We start from the raw sequence: 17,638 nt of genomic DNA on the forward strand, positions 1-17,638 counted from the left end.
ACCTTTATTTAATTTATTTATATGTGGTGCTGAGAATCGAACCCAAAGCCTCACACAGGCTGGGCGAGCGCTCTACCACTGAGCCATGACCCCAGCCTCTACAGCCCCCTCTTACCTGACCAATTCATATGTCTCTCCCAGGAGCGGGTTGAATGGCTTGCCAGTCCTCTCCCACTGGGAAGCCACGGCCGAGACGGCAAAGGCAGCCACACACTGCGGACAACACATGGCAGGTCAGAGTGACTCAGCTGGAGGGCAGGACTCTTTCAGCCCGCAGCTGCTCACCTTCTGCTAGAAACACTCTTCACGGTTACAAAACTTGCAGGGAAGTGCCATTGTCACCCCTCACTTCCTCAAAGTCACGTCAAGGACCGTGCTGCTCTCCACCCCCACAGCTGGGCTCCCTGCAGACACTGGCACAGTCTGCCTCTCACATGATGTACCTGCAAGCGCTCAAGCACACACACCTGCGCCCACGCACACACACATAAAACACACGTGCACAGACACACACGTCCACACAGTCGCGTGCGTGTGCACACATAGGGCAGTGGTGCTATAAGGACCCATGAGCGTCACCTCCACCAGAAGGTGGCACCAGGAAGCTCTCAGGGCCAAAGGGCCACTGGAGACACGCTATACAACAAATGCCTTGGCCTCCATGGACCTCCCACCCGTGGACGCCCAGGACTCTGACTCCACGGTGTCATGCGCACCAAGACTGCTGTGGTGCCCACCATACACAACTGCCCACCTGCATCCTCTCCAGGGGCTGGGGCTGGAGGGCGGCCTTGTGAATAAGGTACACGTGCTCCATGTACTCCGTGATCCGCTGGAGGAAACTCAGGGGCTCGTTGAAGGCTATTGGCATTGTGATCTTGGACAGCTCCTGCAAGGGTTAGGGAAGACTGCACGGTTAGCTTCCTGCATGACTTGCCACCTGTGCCGTGAGCCTTGGCTTCCATCAGACCCCAGGTGGAACCTATTGCAACTTGGAGGTCTTCCTATGCAGTGGCCCTGAATCCCCTCCACTCCCCAGGCCCACAGACCCGCTCCCATCCCACACCACAGTGGTGATGGCAGAGCTGCTCCCAGACTGCTGCCCTCCATGGTCCCTCCCGCCTCTACTTCCAGATGAATGGCGCCAGTGCTGAGCTTCCCACATCATCAAAGATCACTCCTGCTGGGCTGGGATGGAGGACTGCCTGAGCCTGGGAGGTCAAGACCCGAACAAGCAGCTCAGAAATGAGACCCTGTCTCAGAAAAAGAATCACCCCTAGCTTCCATCACCACCAGGAGGCTGGAGAAAGGCCTTGCTGCCTGCCAGGCCCTTCCACAGTGTGGTCCACCCACACCTTTCAGAGGTGGCGAGGTGTCCCTCGTGTTCCCGGACAGCCCATGCAGAAGTGGGGCTAGGGATGCTGGGGGACAGGGTGCCCACAGGGGCCACACATGAGCCAGGATTCTAGGAAGGAGGTCCTGACAGTGAGGGCTTTCAGGACCTGCACACAGCAGGACAGGCCCCTCAGGGGACAACCAGGGTCTGGGTTGGGCAGAGCATGGGCAGGCTGAGGCCTGCAGAGGTTCCAGGGACAAGGAGGGGCTGTGGCTCACAAGTGGCCCAAGTGCTCAGAACACCTGGGGCAGGCATCGTGCTTGGCACAGTGCCACCAAGACAGGCCTGTCAGGCGACACCTGGGACATGACATCCTGGTAAAGGGCAGGGCTCTGCTTGCAGCCTGGTCCAGGAAGACCCTGCAGGCCAAGCCTAAGCACACAGGGCAGGGACAGCCCCAGAGCCAGGACATCGAGGATGCTCCTCAGACTGTGGACACTCGTAAACACTGGGAACTTGGGGACACTCAGGAGGGTTGGGCTGGAGTTATGGCAGAGGCCACTCTGGCACACAGGTTAGCTGAGACCACACGAGGGAGCTGCCTGCACACGAAGGCAGGAAGAATAGCAGCTAGCGATGCTGTACTCACCCCCTTAGGAGCAAGTGGAAGAGACCTGAGAGAGCAGGTGAGAAGGGGGAGGACGGAAAGGGGAGGAAACACTGAAGGTCTGCACCCGGCCAGGCTCACGTCCCTGCTACACACCTCAGAACCCGCCACAGCCAGACCCCAAGGTGCAGGCCAGGGAGGCTGACAGTGACAGGAGAAGGGCAGAGGGCCTAGGCAGGAGAAGGCTGGTCTTGCTCAGGTGGAGGGCGGGGTCATAATCAGGTGGTATCCAGCAAAATCCCACAGGCAGTGTCCTGTGGCCAGCAACCCCATTCATTCCTGGGAATCCGTCCAGTGCCTCAGCAGACCCATGTTCAGGGCCAGTCGCCGAGACCTGCTCGATCAACCGAAGACCAGAAGTGCCAGGTATTCAAGAGCAGAGCCACATTCCTTGTGGGGCACGAGGCAGGCACTAGACACCTGGTAGGGCCTTCTGCCGAGCGAGGGCGAGGTGAGGGCGCAGGGCAGAGGTGCTGTCTCTCTTCCGTCACCACCAGGAGGCTAGAGAGAGGCCTTGTCTGCCTGCCAGGGGCAGAGGTGGGGGCCTGGGGCATGTGAAGCCCACCGGGGTATGCAGCATGGGGCACCTTGTGGGCAGGGCCAGCCTACCTGCAGGAATGTGGTCAGAGTCCCCTAGGCTTCATGTGATATGGGGACTGTCACGTGTGTCACTATGGTGTCTCTGGGCAGGGTGTTGGGGTGGAGCCCCTGACTAAATCTGGGCAGCCATGCAGGAACAGGGGCCAGGCAACTTGGAGACTGAGATAAAGGGTTACAAGTTCCAGGCCAGCCTCAGCACCTTAGGGAGGCCTTCTCAGAATTAAAAATAAAAAGAACCGGGGCGTGGCTCAGTGGCAGAGCACTGCTGGGTTCCACCCACAGAACCAAAAAAAAAAAAACCAAACCAAACCCAGGAAGAGAGACCACAAGGGGTACAAATGCTCATTCACATATACACACAAGTGTGTGTGTGCACACTCTCTGTCTTCCACCAAGTGATGCCTGCACGGGACTTGGGACTCCATCACCAGACGCCCTCAACCTTGAAACTTCAGAAGTTTGAGCAAAAATAAACCTCTTTTCTTTATAACTTTTCTAGTCTGTGTTGTTATGTCACTGACAACACAAAACAGACTACTTTGTATATCTCATTAAGTATATCTGACTTTGGACCCATATTTTAAAACTAAATTAAATGCATAAAAGCAATCTCTAAACATTAAAATGAAACAAATGAACCTATCTGATTCCCTCAGGGCATGATCACCCAGGGGAGAACCAGATACCCTCGCAGCAATTGTGCAGTAGACTCTAGGATCCAGTGTTCAAGGTTAACATCCCCAGTAAGAGGAGTGGACAACGCACAGCCTCAGACAAGGGACTGAGGGCCCCTGGCCTCTGTGTGTTCCTGCAGAAAGTGCAGAACCTCAGTCTCATCACAGGAAAATGCCAGACAAACCTAAATTGAGGAACACTCTGCCAAACAGTGGGCCAGTAGCCTGCAAGGCGTCAAAGGCATTCATTCTGTAGTGAAGGGCACAAAGGAGATGTGATGGCCAAATGTACCAGGGACCCCAGAGAGGGTCCAGAAGTGGGACCTCATAAAAAGCAGGAAGTCCGCAGAGCGGGCAGTCTGGCAGGGCTTCACCACCACAGAGCCTCGTTCTCATCTCCGAGCCAGCGCCAGGGGCTGCCAGGGATGGGAGGGTGCTCTGCACCATCCTGTAACTTTCTATGAGCCTCACATCACTTCCAAGTAGAAAACTGAGTACAAAGATGAAGCTTCCTCTGGAGGAAAAAGGACTAAAGTGGACAGCGGTGAAAGGAACTGGCGTGTCTCAGGAACCGAGTGCACGGGAGCTGAGGAAGGCGTGCGCCTGTGGCCTCAGCCCCAGGCTCCCATCGCGGGCGCTGCCAACGCAGGGCAGGCCAGAGCCCCAGGACACGCCAGACTCCGACAGGCAGCCAAGGTCACAGCAAAGTCCACAGCATATGGACGCTCTGACCGTCCCACCAATTTTCAGTTTTCCTGTTACAAATCCTGAGACCCTGACAAAGGCTGTCTGCAACCTGGAAGAACCTCCTCTGTGATGGGAAGAGCCCACAGCAGCCCCTGCCCTGCCCCACAGAGGCGGCCAACCACAGGGACCCGCACGCCCAGGCTTCCTGCTCCAACCCAGGCTCACCAGGCCGATGCACTTCTTCAGTATGCTCCACACGCTGAAGTCACTTCTGGTGAACATGGGGGCAGGCAGTGCTGTCCTGTGAGAAGCAAATGACGGATGGCACTTGTTATTCGTGGGAGGGCCCTTTCCCAGGACAGCTGCTCCGCGACCACCCCTGCACCTTCAGACCTGATGTGAGCCTCGTGTTCTGGCAGACCCAGGGGAGGAGCCCAGCTGCTGCCCCAGCCTCAGGGAGGTTCCTGCCTTGCTGTGCTGGAGGCCTCCGGAGGGTGGTTATGTCACCTTTAGAGTCCAGACCCTGACCCTGCAGTGGCAGGCTATGGCTTCCTTCTCAAGGCAGGGAGCGAGTGACAACTAGGGACCCCGTCGGCAGCTCTGCTGCCCACTCAGGGTCTCCAGCCCATCCTCAAGAGGTGGCTGCAGGATAAGGAACAGAAGTGAGGCCACTGGGCGTGGAAGGCATTGAGGAAACCTCTCCAGAAGCCAGCCGTGTCCCCGCCTTCAGCAACCGCCAAGGTGCCTGCCTCCCAATGTCCCCCAGCCAGATGGGCCAGCTGTCACACCTACACCCCCATCTTTAACCCAGCTCTTACTCACGGGTGGCCCTCTCAGGATGCGAGCTGATGCACCCGTCTCCACCTGTGGGAACTGCCTTTGAATGCTGGGTAGCTGCATGCCTCAGGCAGGGTGCCGCACAGTACTGGCACAAAGAGGTGCCAGGGAGCACACCTGGGGACCCTGCCACCACCCTCAGCCCCAAGGGGCCACCCCAGCATTCTTTCGTGAAGTTCCCATTTCATGGTGGCTGCTCTGAAGGAGCAGAGGAATCCCAACGAGGGCCCCAGCCCTCAGGCAAGGACTCCACTGGAAGGGACCACTGGTCAACCACTGTTGTCCTCTGGTCTCCAGGACCCAGTCCTCGCCCACGGTGGCCTGGGGAAGGCACATTGGGCAGCTCTTTTAGGGCACACTGCTTATTTCAAGTGGCAAGAGGAAGAAGGGAATGGGTTGGGGTAGTGGCTCAGGGGGAGAGCACTCGTCTGGCTCGCGTGAGGCCCTGGGTTCCTCAGCACCACATACACATAAATAAAATAGGGTTGGGGTTTGGCTCAGTGGTAGAGCACTTGCCTAGCAGTGTGAGGCCCTGCGTTGGATTCCCAGCACCACATATAAATAAATAAACAAAATAAAGGCTCATGGACATCTAAAAAAAATTTTTTTAAGTAAATAAATAAACAAACAAATAAATAAAGGTATCATGTCCAACTACATCTAAAAAATAAATATTAAAAAAAAAAAGAGGAAGAAGGGGGAGCAACTGTGAGGCAAAAAGGAAATGGAAACCAAGGCCGACTGGGCACGGTGGCCAGGCCGCTGGAAGCTGGCCCCTCATCGCCCCTCTGAGCTCATGACCAGCAGCCGCGGCACGGCACGGCACGCAGTGAGGCCCCACAGGAAGGGCACATGCTGCACGGTCAGAGCATGCCCAGGGACAGGAGCCCTTGTGAGATGGGGATGAAGAACGGGAACTGAGACGTGCAGGGGAGGGGAGGGCCTAAGCCAGGAGCAGAGTGGACACCCGTCGGGCAAGGCCAGGGCTAGATGGACCCAAGACCACAAAAAAGGACCCTGTGTGTGGGGCCCGAGGAGCAGAGCTGGAGCAGCGTACAGCCAGCCTGAGGACAGGAGGTGGGAGGATGCTGGCCTCATGCTGAGAGCACCAGTGTCCAGAGAAGACAGTCCACAGGCAAAGGGCTGCTGTTCTGAGCCACTCAGGACCATGTGGCGTGAGCTGAAGGAAGGCAGAAGGCGGAGGTGGTGCCTTTAGGTCTGACTTTGAGAAGTGCCGCTGCACATGGCAGGAAGAGATGAGAGGTGTAAGAGGTGCACCAAGTGGACTGGCACAGCAGAGGCAGGCGAACTGAGGGGCCAGGATGCATCTAAAGAGGCCAAGGTATCAGCACAGGGTGTCTGAGGCAGGGAGCAAGAGCATCGGGCTAACTGCTGGAGAATGGCCACAGGGTGCGGTGCAGAGGGAAGGGCGGGGTCCAGAGGGTATGGCTGCTCTGACACCCAGCGCAGCAGAGGCACCCTACTAACAGCTGAGCACACAAATGAAGGGTGAAGAGAGGGAGGCACCTGGGCACGCTCAGAAAAGAGGCCAGGGTGAGGCTGGAGGCCCTGTAGTCAGCACGCCTCAGGACCCACTGCCACCTGAGGGCTGCTATCTACCCAGGGTCTCGCCTTTCCTGAGGCACTGAAGCCTGCTGGTGAGGGCCGCTGGCCCCAGAACCACTGTGCAAACATGAATATGTGGGCAGGAGGGTGAAATATGGTCCTGTCACAGCCAGCTGACCAAGCCCCTGCTGTCCCCATGGGGATACCAGCCAATGTAGCTCAGTAGGACACAGACAAGAGGAAGTCAGCAAGGCCCAAGTCACGCCAGGCCACGTGGATCCTGGGCAAGGACTCCACTGGAAGGGACCACTGGTCAAACACTGCTGTCTTCTGGTCTCCAGGACCAAGCAGAGAGGTGTCATGCCTCTGTGGCACAGGCTGGCCAGTCAGCAGCAGCTATTGGAGGAAGGCCTAGAGCCTGCAGGTGGGCTGCCCCTCTAGCTGGACCCCCATGACACCCATGGGGGCACTGTGGCGAGTTCTGGGAAGGACAAGACACACTGTGGACAACTCTGAAACATTGCACGGAGACCACGTACCTGTGCTTCTGAACCCCATTCTCTCGAGGGGGCCTGTCCCCACTTTTCCCAGTCCTTGAGCTGTTGCTGGAGTCCAAGTCGATCCTCCCAGTGACCTTCTGATTTGCCTCTGAAAATTCCCCAGAAGAGTTATCAGAATCAAAGCCTGTGCAAGACAAGCAGAAGGGTCATTTGGATGGATGTGGATGTGGAGGATGGGAAAGCCACGCCCCAGATCCCGCCCCCACTAGCACACCACCAGCGGCTTACAGGTTTTGTGTTTTGTTTTCCCAGAGCTGGGGGTTAACCCAGGGCCTTGCACCTGCTACACAAGTGCTCTGCCGCTGAGCTGTAACCCAGCCACCCAGAGGGGCTTTTATGGGTCTTCCTTTTTCCTTTGGTACTGGGGATTGAACCCATGGGCTCTACCATGAGCCACATCGCAGCCCTTTTTACTTTTTCTTTTGAGACAGGATCTCATTAAGTTGCTGAGGCTGGCCTCGAACATGAGACCCTCCTGCCTCAGCCTCCTGAGTTGCTGGGATGAGGTGTGAGCCACCATGCCTAGCTCACCATGCCCAGCTCCTCTTATACAGCTTTTAAGTGACACATTTGGAATAATGAAGTCTACCTCTCAAGCAATCAAGGTCATGGGCCACTCAACGTGGGGACACACAGAGAAACACTGCTGTGGAGCAGCCCCTGAGCTGCTGTGCCACAGGGAGGGAGGAACCATTCAGCCTCACATGGGACTGACGCTGTTTCTGGGGAAGTGAGGCAGACTATAGAAGAGCTCAGAAGCATTCAGAGGACGTTGGCTAGATGTGTCCTAAGGTGTGGGGACTTCCCAAGAGACTCCCGGGTGAGGAGGGACACCAAGTCAGCCTCTCTGTGACAGGCACAGCTTCCCAGGGGAGGGCCAGGTAGCGAGCGGGTGTGACAGCCCAGTGACCCCTCTGCAGAGAGGGACTTTGCCCCGGAGGACGGCGGAAGGGAGTGCAGGCCGAAGGGCCTGGAGCACATCTCCAGGAGCACACGCAACAGGCAATTTCAGCCACAAAATTAAGAAAAATGACCACAGTTTCACCTTGGAAGCTGTTAAGAAGCTCAGTGTCCCTTTCTCCAAAGGTTTTAGATGAGAGCAAGCCAAGCCCAGCTTGGTGGCCACGCCTGTAATCCCAGAGACTCGGAAGGCTGAGGCAGGAGGATTGCAAGTTCAAGGCCAGCCTCAGCATAGGCTCAGTGAGGCCCTAAACAGCTGGCTGCCAGATGCAGGAGCACAGCATGGTCGGCTGCCACCTCCACAGAGCCCAGGGTGCACGAGGACGAGGCACGGCAGAGGCCTCAGCCAGGCTGGGGTAGTTGCTTCCACCAGGGTGACCCCTGTAGGTGGTAGCCTCACAGAGCTTCTAGGGACTACAGCCACAACCTGACCTGCTCAGTCCTCCCGCCATTGTGTTTGTGTTCTTAGCTGAGGTCCAAGTCCCTCCCCATTGGCAGTAGACCTTCACAGAAAGGATGGGGTGACATTCCCGCTGACCCAAGGGACAAAGGAAGGGGATGAACAGAAGGCTGTCACTCCACGCGCAGCTGACCTGAGAGGCCAGGAGAGCCTCTGGAGAGCAGGGGGCTGCTCTGTGGCACACTCCCAGCAGCTCAAAGCCAGACGTGCTCGTGAGGCCAGCAGTGTTCGACCATTCAGCATAAATAACATTAAAAGACTGGCCGCCGCATTCCAGTTCCAAAGAAAACCACTGGCACCAGGAAGCTCGTCCAGAGACTTCACACCCACTGCACTGCCATGCTGTCTCCCAAGACTCAAGGTCCAAGTTTCCCACGTCTGAGACAGAATACCACGTGTTTCCTGAGAGCGGGTCTCCGGCCTCCGGAACATGCCAGACCACCTCCCAAAGGCCAGACCCACCCTCTGGACCCCACAGACGCCCGCACACCCTGTGCTTTCTGAGCCATTTTTTCTTTCGACTCACCTGTGACGGCGTCAAAGAACTCTTCCTCCCCGTTCATCCTTCAGTGGCCAGGCTCCGTCACTGCTGGGGTGTGGTCTTCCTACTGGATCATCTCAGCTGAGCTACATCCACAGCACAAGCAACTCTGCGCTACAGACTTCTTGGTAAAAACCCAGCAGACACAGGAGATCTGAGGGGAGAAACACTTTGGCATACTTAGCTTCTAGAAAGATGTAGTTTCAAAACAAATTTAAATAGTATTCAGCGCTCTACAAATCAATCTCAACCACATGTGAGGAAAGACACAAAGCATGCGATCCCACAACAGACACACAACTCTTCCAACAGTATCAGGGAGAGGAAGCACTCCCTGCCGGAAGACGGAAGGTGACAGGTCAATAGGTGACTGCTACTTTAAGGGGTACATTTGAAAATCGTCATCCACGTGTACAGGCAGACATAAAACACTGCTCTGGGAAGACGCAGAGAGCTCGAGAGGACGAGCTACGTGAGGCCATCAGACTCCAGCACATCTCAGGAAGTTCTGCTCAAAGTCATCAGAAGCTAGAACCAAGTGGCTATAAATAAATGGAAAACTGTGTCAAAATAACCCAGTAATAGCTTTGGGGACTTTGCTCTTTAGAAGGACATCAGTGAGTCAATGAGGACGTTCAGACAATGCCGGCTGGGAAAGCCCCAGGCCCACAGGGCCCGCCACCTTGCCCTCAAACCTGGGGGTTCCCTGCCGCCCTACCAAGAGTGCCAGCTCTGGGTTTGGACCCTTTGCCTACCAACACATGGAAGTGAGAACAGGATCCTGTCAAGCACACCAGGAAACACAATCGGCAGCACCCACTCCTCAGCCTTAGAGCACACAGCGGGTCTTCCAGCAAACAAGCCGTGAAGGAAAGAGCGCAGAACACTAGGGAGAGCGCCACTGTCCTGGCTGAGCCTGGCTTCTCCAGCTTGCACACAGGACCACGTGCATGTGAAGCCGTTACGCAATCATGGGGTGCATGACGTCTGACTGTGTGCCTCAAACGTGCAGCTTGTTTACATGCAACTACACCTTCAAAAAGCTACCTAAAAAAGACATCAACAATCAGGATTCAAACCAGGAAATGCACATTGTCGGGGCGGCAGCCACACCTGTCATCCCAGGGTCTCAGGAAGCCAAGGCAGGAGGATGGCAAGTTCCAGACCAGCCTGGGCAACTTAGCAAGATCCTATGTGAAAAACTGAAAGAAAAAAAAAAAAGAAACTAGGATGTAACTCAGTGATAAAACTTCTGCTTAGCCTGGGTGAGGCCTAGGGATCAAACCCCAGAACCAAAAAAGTCCTAATGTTAGAGGTAAATCAATCGAAACTTACGGAAAGTTTTTGAATGAAGGTGGGAGATGCTACTCTGCTACCCATACCATGGCGACACTGGTATTGCTGCGGCACGTGGACCACAGGGTTCAACAGTGACCATGGGCCTCGGAGGCCTTCCCCTACAGGCTTCCCAGGCAGTCCAGATGCTCTGCCTGTGGCTGCCAGCAAAAGATGCACCTACCAGCAGGTGTTCCCTGCCTTCTTCACGTCACCAGGCCCCATGAGGGGCACAGACCACCAACTGCCACAGGCCAGGCCCCTGTAGCTTCCTCACCCTCAGGAGATGGAAGCCCATGGGCCCTGGGCAGGAGCATGGCACATTCCTGGGAAGCCTCTACTGGTTGGGCCCTGAGAAACGACAGAGAGTCCATAGAGGCCCTGGGCCAGCCAAGTAGACTACCCACCCTGGCTGGTCCTCAGTCCTTCTTCACAGCTACCTACCCCTGGACTTCTCAGAGGCCTGGTTCAGCACACAGGCCTCAGCTGCCCAGAAGCTCACAGCTCTGGGGTATCTCTGATTCCTGACCCCCTGAGTCTGGCCAGAACACCATAGGTGGCTGGGGGCTGTGGCTCAATGGTTCAGCACCCAGAGTCGAGGCTCTGCAGCTGGGGAAGGAAAGACTGGCCCCAGGGCTCACCCTCTGCAAAGCTGAGGATGTGGGGTGAGCAGCTGGGAAGCCAGCCAACGGCTCTGGAGTGCGCCATGAGCTCCAGCTCCCTTTCAGAAACAACCCGCAGGACAGCGCCTCGGGAAAGGGCTGCAGGGTTGTGTTTTTCTTTAGTCAGCTCTTTCTGGTCAGCATTATCCTCTTCTAGGTCCACAGAAAAAACAGGAAACTTGCAAGGGTGTCCTCCTATCCTTGTCCCTCCCCAGGGGCCACTCTAGCCAGGAAAGGGGGCTTCTTCCTTCCACATGGTCCCCAAGCCCATCCTCACTGCAGCCACACCACCACTGTTCCCACTCTCTCCCACAAAATGCCCACCCCCTTGCAAATTGCCACCACTGTACCCTCTTGAAGGTGCCCGCTCTGCTGTCCGTCTCCTACCAGTATGTGGCCCAACCAAGCCCCAAATGTCCCAGCACCTTATGAATGCTCATACTGCAACCTGACAGAGGCATCCTCACACTGTCCTTACAGAAGCAAATCCAGCAGTTGGGCAGTGAGTGAGCAAGAGCCAGGGGCCAGCCAGGCATTGTGGCCATGCCTGTAATCCCAGTGACCCGGGAGGCTGAGGCAGGAGAACTGAAGTTCAAAGCCAGCCTCACCAACTCGGTGAGACCCAGTCTCAAAATAAAAAATAAAAAGGACTGGGGGTGTGGCTCAGTGGTTAAACCCCTGGTTTCAATCCCCAGTACGAAAATAAAAAAGAGCCAGGGACCAGTGACCACCATTGTCAATCACTAAGAAGCCCAATCCTGTGAGGATTCTACTCTATCAAAAGCAGGCAAGTAAGGCAACCTGGAAGAATTCTCATGCCAGACAAGAATACAAACAATGTAAATGTGTGAAAGTCACGTTTGAGGCTAAATATTAGTTCTAAATTTAAATTATTCCAAATAGCACACATTCTATTCCATAACTTTAAAGTACACGAGCAGTACAACAAGACACTCTGTGCAGACACATCCACACCTGTGCTCGCCTTGGGCACCATCCTGCATCAGGATGCCAACAGCCTTGCCGCAGCACGGCCCACCACCACAGTGTCTCCTCCTGGGTGCTGAGCTCAGCCACAGATGGTTCAGTGGCCCCAAAAGGCAGGAGGAAAAAAGCCAGGCAAAAACTGGAGCAGGGGACTTCCCATACCCACTTACATACAGGCCTGTGCCAGGAGGTGGCAGCAGGGCTGCTCAACATGCCACCCACACTGACGGCCTCAAGACCAGTGCGTGTGACAGGATGTGACAGAGGACAGTCAGGCCAGCGGCCTTCATCCTCACTCCAAACCTGCCTAGGCTCCTGCCCCTCGGCTCACTGTAGCACTCTGGGGCCTGGGAAGGAGGGGGCCTGGGAAGTCCATTGCTGGGAAAGCTTAGTGATGATTTTTACAGAAATTGTATAAATGGAGGATCCCATAAACGATCCCTGCTCGGTCACAACACAATCTTTTTTCAAAGGGCGTGTGTGTGGTTGGCAACAGATCACCACTGCTGAGACCGCACGTGGCACCACTCTGCCGAGCACACTGAGTCCTGGAGTCAGGCGGGTGAGCGGGGTGAAGAACTGAGTGAACTTTTCTGAACACCTGTCCCTTATCCATAGGCTAAACATAATTAAGTCCAAATGCGTGAGAAGTGCCATGATACTGCTCTTTACTCGGGGTAGGACAAATACAAGCCAGGCTCTCTGGCTCTGCCCGGCCATGTCTAGGGTGGTCTTCCCAGTCAGGAGCTGTATTGGCTCCTCACCGAGTGGGCTGCCTGACTGCAGGCCAGACGTCAGCTCTCCACACTAAGAAACAGGTGCGGACACAAAAGTGGCCGCCTGCTAACTGAAGGCACCAGCCAGGCAAGTTGATCAGCCACCAACAGGGACTTGGATTCTCACAAGAAACAGGAAAAGAAACACTGCACCACTCGCCCGCGGCCCACCGTGCTCCACATTTGCAGTGTGGCCTTGCCGAGGCAGGCAAAGGGCCAGCCCAGCAGGGTTCCCGGGCAGCAGCTGGCCCTGAGGGGAGTCTTAAGACCACTGTCCATGCCAGAGTCCCTCGATTGCTGTCCCCAACTTGATCAAACTGCTCAGCACTGAAGAGCAGGTGCCAGAGCGTGTCCCCGCTTCCGATCCAGCACAGGTCATCCACACACAGGTGAGCACAGCTCTTCCTCCACACGTCTGCTTTAGTCAACCTCATCATCGTGCAACAGGGAAAGCCATCCAAACGTGCCCGAGGGGGTGGCTGCATGGCTCTGGAGGGCACCCGCAGCCCTCCCTCACTGAGGCGCAGCAGGCAGACTCAGTCAGTCTGCCCCTCACAGGACTGTTCATGTGCAGCTCTGCCCCAGCAGCCACTGCACACCTCCAAGCCCGTGACCAGGTGAAAGGCTGCTGTCCTGCAGGGCTCCTGGACACCCTTGCCCTCTCGTCAGCTTCTCTCTCTATGGCCTCCATCCAGGCCCTTCTTGTTATCTTGCCCAACTCCACACTGCTGGTCCCCTGACCGGTTTTACTGTGTTAGAAACTTATCATCCTAACATCAGCCCTGCCCACGTCTCGCCCAGCTGTACTTCCTGAGCACTTCAGGGGTGGTGTTCAGACCAAGGTCAGGGAAACCCACAAATCTCCCCACCACCGCACGCCTCCAATCAAGAAAAAAGAGGGCTGGGGATGTGGCTCAAGCGGTGGCGCACTCGCCTGGCATGCATGCGGCCCGGGTTCGATCCTCAACACCACATACCAACAAAGATGTTGTGTCCGCCAATAACTAACTAACTAAATAAATAAATATTAATTCTCTCTCTCTCTCTCTAAAATAAATAAATAAATAAATCCTGTTTACCTTAAAAAAAGAAAAAAACTGCTAAATTCTGTCGGTGATTTTTTTCTCCCCCCGAAAGATGACTCAGACTATTCATTAATTTATCAAAGGGGCCTTGATCCAAAAAGGGTTCTGACCCAACCAGAGGTCCCAGGACTGTGCACCCAGAGGTCCCAGGACTGCCTGGAACTCTCTGCAGACAAGCCACGGCCACATAACCACAGGAAGCCTGGGCTTGCAGGCCGCCTAGCTGGGCACCTACACTTGCTACACAGTTCCTCGGTTTCCTGACGAGAAGCCAGATGACAGCCTCCCACACTGACTCAGGAGCTGTCCACCAAGGCCCAGCCAGCCTGCTGCAGAGCTAGAGCCAGTACCACAGCCCCAGGGCCCCTCTCCCTCCTTCCTGTCTCCCCGACCTGCCTGACACCTCTCAGGGAGACAGTAACTATTAACCCTACTGGTTCTGCCACAGGTCACTGGCAAAGGCTGCTGTGCCAGCGCACACTCAGGAGTGAGGACACCCACCGTTTCTGGGATGACTCCATGCCCCAGCTCACGTCTGACACCTGCTGCCATCAATGCTGTCCTTTCCCTTCTCCAGGGTTTTCTGGCCTGGCCACCAGATCAGACATTCACTTCAGTTTTAAACGGCAATAGACATCATTTCTGGTCGAGCACAGTGGCACCAGCTGGCCCTGTCGCACAAGCAGCCCTTGACCCGGCTTTCCTTGATTCAGTGAACCCAGCCAGCTGTGTACCTGCACGCCAGCACTGCCATTCCTCCCACAGCTGCCTCTGCATATTACGGAACAGCCTCCCCAAGACCCTCCTCCTCCCTGTCACATTCCCCAAGAGCACCCCATGCCACCTGGAACAACTGCTGTCTGAGCACCACCCATGGGGAGGTCTGAGCTCAGGGCCTGTGTTCAGAGACCAACCAAGAGCCCCTGGGACCCTCCCAGACATGCCTCAGCATCAGGGACAGAGCCCCAGACCCCAATACCAGGCCAGCAGGCCCAGGCCGGGGCCAGGCATTATCAGTCCACAACAGGTGGGCACCCTTCCCAGCTACACCAGAATTTCTCAGGCTTGGGCTACGAAGCCCAGAGTATGTTTCTCAAAATTAACCAAACAGGTATGCTGCTTAAAAAAAGAAAAGAAAAAGAAAAAGAGAGAAGGTAAGCAAAGAGAAAAGACGCACAAAACACCAGGCAACCCAGGAGACTGTGCAGGAGGATGCAAGTTCCAGGCCAGCTTGGGCAAGACCCTGTCCCAAAATAAACAATAAAAAGGACTGGGGGTGTGGCTCAGTGGTAGAGTACCCCTGGGTTCAATCCTATACCCCACACACACACACACACACACCGAGCACAGTCCATACACATGCATTCTTGAATCTGGTCCCTTCTGGAGGTCATCTCCACTACTGAGCCCAACTCAGAGACAGTAGTGTTTGTGCTACCAAATGCTCTGACCTGCATGCTTTGAAATTCTATCAAGTTATCCCATGTTCTTTTCTGAAGGAAAGGGAAGTGTCGTAAAGTTCACGAAAGCACAATGAACCATTTAATCACGTTTATTAATAAGAGCCAAGTAGGGGCCTATGGGAGACTCACTCCCACATTGGGACTTGAGCCCAACCAGCAGGGACATCCAGAGATGAAACTTCCTCACAAAAAAATCACAGCAACAAATTACTTACTGTAGGAAACTGCATTTATGTCAAATTAGAACCTAAAATACTCTTAGGATTTAAGCATTTTTAGTAGTCACATTCAAATACTTTCAGTCTTGATAAGGTTATAAATCAGCCATAAAATACACTAAGTTTTGGAACTAAACTTTACCCTTCACAGTGCTGCAAACTAAATCAGAAGTCTCAGGGCTGGGGATGTGGCTCAAGCAGTAACGCGCTTGCCTGGCATGCGTGGGGCGCTGGGTTCGATCCTCCGCACCACATAAAATAAAAATATAGATATTGTGTCCACCGAAAACTGAAAAATAAATATTAAAAAACTTCTCTCTCTCTCTCTCTCTTTAAAAAAAAAAAGGAGTCTGCACCCAACAAACAGAAGTACAGTAATGACTGGGACAGCCTCGGTATTCAGGGATCTTTTCCTACTTCGGACCTCACTTGATGGTTCCTGATGCCATGGTAACTTGTTTCAAACAGAACACAATAACCTATTTCACAAGCAAAGACTAGAGGCCAGAGCAAATGGTGGCCTAGAGGCCCAGTGTGAGCTTCCCCAGGTCCCCCCACAACTCTAAGATGCTGCAACTCACGAACACAATGTCAGCTCCATCCTAGCAAAGTCACCAATGCATCTACCCCAGGCACCCTTCCACTGCCACAGCAAGATGACTGACACCAGCTTCTCTCCCTCTTTACAGAGAGCACAAAAACATCCTTATCGAAATAAAGAACACCATAATTTCAATTAGCCAAATGCAAGGAGACTTGAAAGTCAATCAAGTTGTTTTGTTTTGTTTTGTTTTTTGGTACCCAGGATTGAACCCAAGGGCACTTTACCACTGAGCCACATCCCCAATCCTTTTTATTTTGAGACAGGGCCTTGCTAAGTTGCTGAGGCTGGCTTTGAACCAGTGATCCTCCTGCCTCAGCCTCCTGAGCCGCTGGGAAGTTTTAAGAACTATCTAAGACTCATTTGCTAGCACTGCCAGAATTGTGGAGAAGACAAGCTGAGAGTCAAGTGGCACTCTCTAAACATTAAAGAACATTGCTTGTTATGATGGAAAACCCAAGTCTCTGCATGCACTTGGAAGGAGGAAAGAAAATGTAACACTGACTGCCTGAAGCTCATGCAGACCTACCTGAAAGCAAACCCTCACTCTTCAAACTGCATCCACACCTGCCCTCCCTTCCAGGACTAACATCGACAACTTCACTAGTAACAAAGGCACTGTGCAGCAGGTGGGCATTGCAGCAAGATCCTGGATGGCCAAATGTAGAATGACTTTATTTAACAAGAAACAAAATGATTTTATAAACACTCAGGCTCACAAAAAAATGAAAACCTGTTACATGTGCTACAGGAGACAAAGTCTGACACAGTAACAGTAAGACTGGAATGTCTTCAGTGAGTCTGTCAAACAGATCAGTCTGAAACAGCAGCACCGGCTCTGTGTGAGAATGGGAACTCAGGGCTAGAGATGTAGCTCAGTGACAGAGCAGTTGCCTAATATGCACAAGGCCAGGGCTTGATCCCAGTACCACAAGGGGAAAAAATGAACCCCAGAGCCACAGTGCCTGGGCTCAAACCCCTGCTCTATACTTTACTGCTGTGTGGGCTAGAGTAAGCTATGTTCCTCAGCTTCCTCACCAGTGGACTAAGGATGATGTCAGTGCCTGTCTAGCAGATCGCTGTGAGACACAGAGCCTCACAATGATTGTTAAATACCATCATCCTCCCAGATAAGAGCCGTTCCTAACAGAAGAACCTGCAAGGCAAACAAGGTGAATTCTGAGCAGATCCGGCCACCTTGTCTAGTCATGTTCTAAGTGACAACACCATGGGAGGCACTGTGCTGCAAGGGAGGAAGTACCATCTTCAGGTTCTCTAGGTTCCTGTCCCAGCAAGGGAAAGGGAACTGACACTTTGGAGCACTTATGTGCCTGAGGCTGAAGCAGCCAGCAGAGCAGACGTCACCTGCCTCAGAGGGAACTGAGGCCCAGAGGGAGATGCCCCCTTGCAGTTAGGAAGGCCTCTCCTCTGTCCAGGCATCAAGGGCCATGAGAACCCTTGACCCTTAACATATGGTACTGCACAGGGCATCTGCACTTTTGAGCTGACCCCTCAACAGGATGCCAGGCCACACACAGCACCCACCCAGGTCTGCAACTGGCCTTTAATAAGTATCTGCCAAACCCCACTCAAGAAGACCACATCTCCAGTGTGCAAAGGAGG

General features: G+C 54.3%; 1 protein-coding gene across 5 annotated transcripts in view; it reads right to left on the minus strand.

Annotated features, from left to right (window-relative positions):
- OSBPL2 (oxysterol binding protein like 2) overlaps positions 1-17,638 on the minus strand; it is a 34,757-nt gene that overhangs the window by 16,330 nt on the left and 789 nt on the right. For 3 of the 5 annotated variants that reach the window (XM_081289196.1, XM_081289198.1, XM_081289197.1), the window contains exons 2-7: positions 10,002-10,090; positions 8,874-9,042; positions 6,907-7,051; positions 4,190-4,265; positions 755-889; positions 116-213 (exon numbers count right to left, since the gene is read on the minus strand). In XM_081289196.1, the coding sequence (XP_081145322.1) occupies positions 116-213; positions 755-889; positions 4,190-4,265; positions 6,907-7,051; positions 8,874-8,910 (491 nt within the window). In that variant the 5' untranslated portion in view covers positions 8,911-9,042; positions 10,002-10,090. The remainder of the gene's footprint in view (positions 1-115; positions 214-754; positions 890-4,189; positions 4,266-6,906; positions 7,052-8,873; positions 9,043-10,001; positions 10,091-17,638) is intronic. The other 2 variants (XM_081289199.1, XM_081289195.1) reach the window with 2 other exon arrangements.

This window comes from Spermophilus citellus (genome assembly GCF_964194105.1).
Source record: "Spermophilus citellus genome assembly, chromosome: 4".
Taxonomy (NCBI): domain Eukaryota; kingdom Metazoa; phylum Chordata; class Mammalia; order Rodentia; family Sciuridae; genus Spermophilus; species Spermophilus citellus.